The following is a 3,408-nucleotide window of genomic DNA, read 5'->3' on the forward strand; positions in this document are numbered from 1 at the left end:
AAGCGGTTTGGATAATGGATGGATGGATGGTTGTATGTTAATCTGGCGCTGTATGTTCTAATTCACCGTTGCATGACTCTACGTTGGCTCCACCATAGCCGACTACTGAAGGAGGCAAAGGTGTAACTGTCTTTCCATCTAAAATAGCTGAATGCTTTGCTGCATTTCATGTTAGTTTCCAAAAACTGTCTTCTCCCTGTTCTGGCTCCTCTCCCTCCTTATTCTCCCTCTGCCTTCCCTTAGCTGACTTCCTCTCTGTTCTTTCTCTCGTCACTGGTTTCCAGAGAGACCGGTATCTAGGGAACAAGGGGTCATGATGGAGCATCTGCTCTCAGACGTCACGTTCTGATGACAGTGACTGCAAAACAAACAGTTACGCGTTGACACGAGCACACTGGCCGTCTTTTCCGTCCTGTCTCTCGTTAAAGGTCTTTCTCTCTCTTTACGTATGTCGCTTGCCGATCTTTATTTTTCTGTGCGTGTCTGACTTGTCTCTCTCTGTATCTCCTCACTCTGCAGGTGTTGAAAAAGGAAGAAGTTTTAAAAGTGGAGCTGTCATTTTGTCCTGCCGAGTCCTGCTGCAGACCGAACCTGCCGAGCTGCACAACTGATCCCGGTGATTGAATTAGTTCCACTCCCATCCGGGTGTTGGTGTATTTCTGTCAGAGCCTGGGGCCCCAGGCCTTGCTCAGGCTACACCAAAGCCATGGAGGTGGCTCTGGTAGACTTCGAGAGCCTGGATGACATCAACAGCAGCCTGGAGGAAGAGCTGGACCACTATGTTGATGAGACCACAGCTCTCACTGTTGACATGCCGCCAGAGCACGACAGCCCTGAAGGTAACAACCACCTCCGTGCCCAGCAGCTCACCTCCATACCCTCTCCGCACAGTCCCATGCCCTCCTGCATCTGGGAGTCTTCCTCGTGTCCGCTGAACCCACAGACTCAGATGCTGGGTGTGCCTTGCTCACCATCGATGCCAGCGTCAGGTCAACACGGGCGCACCAGCTGTGCCAGTATGATCTCCAACTGGAAGTTGCTACTAAGCAGCGAAGGTACCAAGGAGAGTGAGATGATCTTTAGCCGACTTGCTAAGGAGTGCTGCGAGGACCTTTTTGTAGACAAGCGTGGGCTGGATGACGGCGACCAGAAAGTCATCATCAACATTGCCGGCCTTCGCTTTGAGACGCAGCTGAAAACACTGGACCAGTTTCCCGAGACGCTCCTGGGAGACCCTCTGAAGAGGATGGACTACTTTGACCCGATGAGGAATGAGTACTTCTTTGATCGGAACCGGCCCAGCTTTGATGGGATCTTGTATTACTATCAGTCAGGTGGGAAGATCAGACGTCCGGCTAATGTTCCTTTGGATGTTTTTGCAGATGAAATTTTGTTCTACGAGCTGGGGAACGAGGCCATGGAGCAGTTCAGAGAAGACGAAGGCTTCATAAAGGATGTGGAGATCCCACTACCCACCAATGAAGTGTACCGGCAGTTCTGGTTGCTGTTTGAGTATCCGGAGAGCTCCAATGCAGCGCGTGCTGTAGCGCTGGTGTCTGTTTTTGTGATTGTCATCTCAATCATCATCTTCTGCATGGAAACCCTGCCTGAGTTCAGGGAAGAAATGGACCCAATCAGGCCCACCGTGGTTCAGCCTTTTAACCAGTCCAGAAGTTTCAGTTCTCTGGCGCCTCCCACCTCGAAGCCCACTACCTTCTTGGATCCCTTCTTCATCATTGAGACTGCATGTATCGTGTGGTTCTTTTTCGAGCTGTGCGTGCGATTTTTGGTCTGTCCCAGCAAAAAAGAGTTCTTCCATAACCTCATGAACATCATTGACATTGTGTCCATCATCCCCTACTTTGTCACTGTCGTTACTGAAGTGGTGACGACGCCACAAGAAAACTCAGGCCAAAACATGTCTCTTGCCATTCTGCGTATCATCCGTCTGGTCAGGGTTTTTCGTATCTTCAAACTCTCACGACACTCCAAGGGGCTGCAGATCTTGGGTCAGACTCTGAAGGCCAGCATGCGTGAGCTGGGCCTGCTCATCTTCTTCCTCTTCATTGGAGTCATCCTCTTCTCCAGTGCCATCTACTTCGCAGAGGTGGATGAACCCAACACGCAGTTCGTCAGCATACCCGACGGCTTCTGGTGGGCGGTCGTCACAATGACCACGGTGGGTTACGGGGACATGTGTCCAATCACTGTGGGGGGTAAGATGGTGGGCACTTTGTGCGCCATCGCCGGTGTGCTGACCATAGCATTGCCGGTGCCCGTTATTGTCTCCAACTTCAACTACTTCTACCACAGAGAAACGGAGGCGGAGGACAAGTTGCCTTTGGCCGATGCGGTCGAGCAAGCTATGAGGGCCGACACAAGAACAAAACAGGGTAGCGACGCCTCGCTCAATAAGACCAATGGCATCTGGCAAAGTGACAAAGGTAATTAACTGACGCCGAAGGAAAGAAATAGAACAGACTCTTTGGGAGGAGTAATACTGTTTTGGGGAGGACAAGAGAAACAGAACTAAGAAATGGTTTGAAGACGCATGAACAGCAGTGATTATTAGATTCTATTTATACCCGGTGAATGATACTATATTTTATAATAATACACAGAATGGGCCACACTTACCTCTATTGTGTCTAATGCAATTGCCGAACACATCATAAACCATGTCATTTATGTGAGTGGGACGCCAGCGATGTCATGTGAACTCGAGTCACGTCCGCTTAATTCAGCTGCTTAGAAGACGAGGGGAAAAGGCTGTCACGTCCCATGATAATGTATGTATAATATTTGTATGTTTAAATGTCTTGTCAAATGATTTATTTATGTATCCTGACTACCTACTCGATCACCTGGTGTATTTATTCGACAGTATTCACCCATTAATAGTTTTGTGTTGTGTTGTCTGTAACGCATAGCACGTCTAGAAATCCTCCATTGCTCACAACAGTCCAGTGGACTCCTTGTGTATATTTTAACGGCGTGCCTTAAACGATGCAATGTTGGGGTACCACCATCATCGCCATATGTGATCCCAATACCGTATGTACAAATATATGGTATATTTTCAAAGGCTACCAAATTTCAACTCCCCTCTTTTAAAATGTTTTAATTTATTTCTGGAAACAACTTTTCCAAGATGCTAACCATCCAACAAATGTAACCCTTAGCTCACGTCGGTCAATACTGTGAAAAACTGTTGTTTGACGACGCGAGTATGAGTCACCTACCTGTACTATCCCTGACTGACATAATACCAACAGTTATTCGCATTCTGTGCAGTCGACCGTTTAGTGTCGCATGGTCTCTTGTGTTCACATGGCACGCCACAGGGCGGGTATGTGGAATGATGGCGATAACAAAACATCGACGAGGAAACGAGCCAAAGATAGTCGT

The 3,408-nt window shown here is 48.4% G+C and overlaps 1 protein-coding gene across 1 annotated transcript; it reads left to right on the plus strand.

Annotated features, from left to right (window-relative positions):
- Positions 1–706: 706 nt before the first annotated feature.
- Positions 707–2,452, plus strand: kcna10a (potassium voltage-gated channel, shaker-related subfamily, member 10a). Its single transcript, XM_056275086.1, has one exon. The coding sequence runs from the start codon at positions 707–709 to the stop codon at positions 2,450–2,452; it is 1,746 nt and encodes a 581-aa protein (XP_056131061.1).
- Positions 2,453–3,408: the final 956 nt, after the last annotated feature.

The sequence above is a fragment of the Lampris incognitus genome, chromosome 2 (assembly GCF_029633865.1).
Source record: "Lampris incognitus isolate fLamInc1 chromosome 2, fLamInc1.hap2, whole genome shotgun sequence".
Classification (NCBI taxonomy): domain Eukaryota; kingdom Metazoa; phylum Chordata; class Actinopteri; order Lampriformes; family Lampridae; genus Lampris; species Lampris incognitus.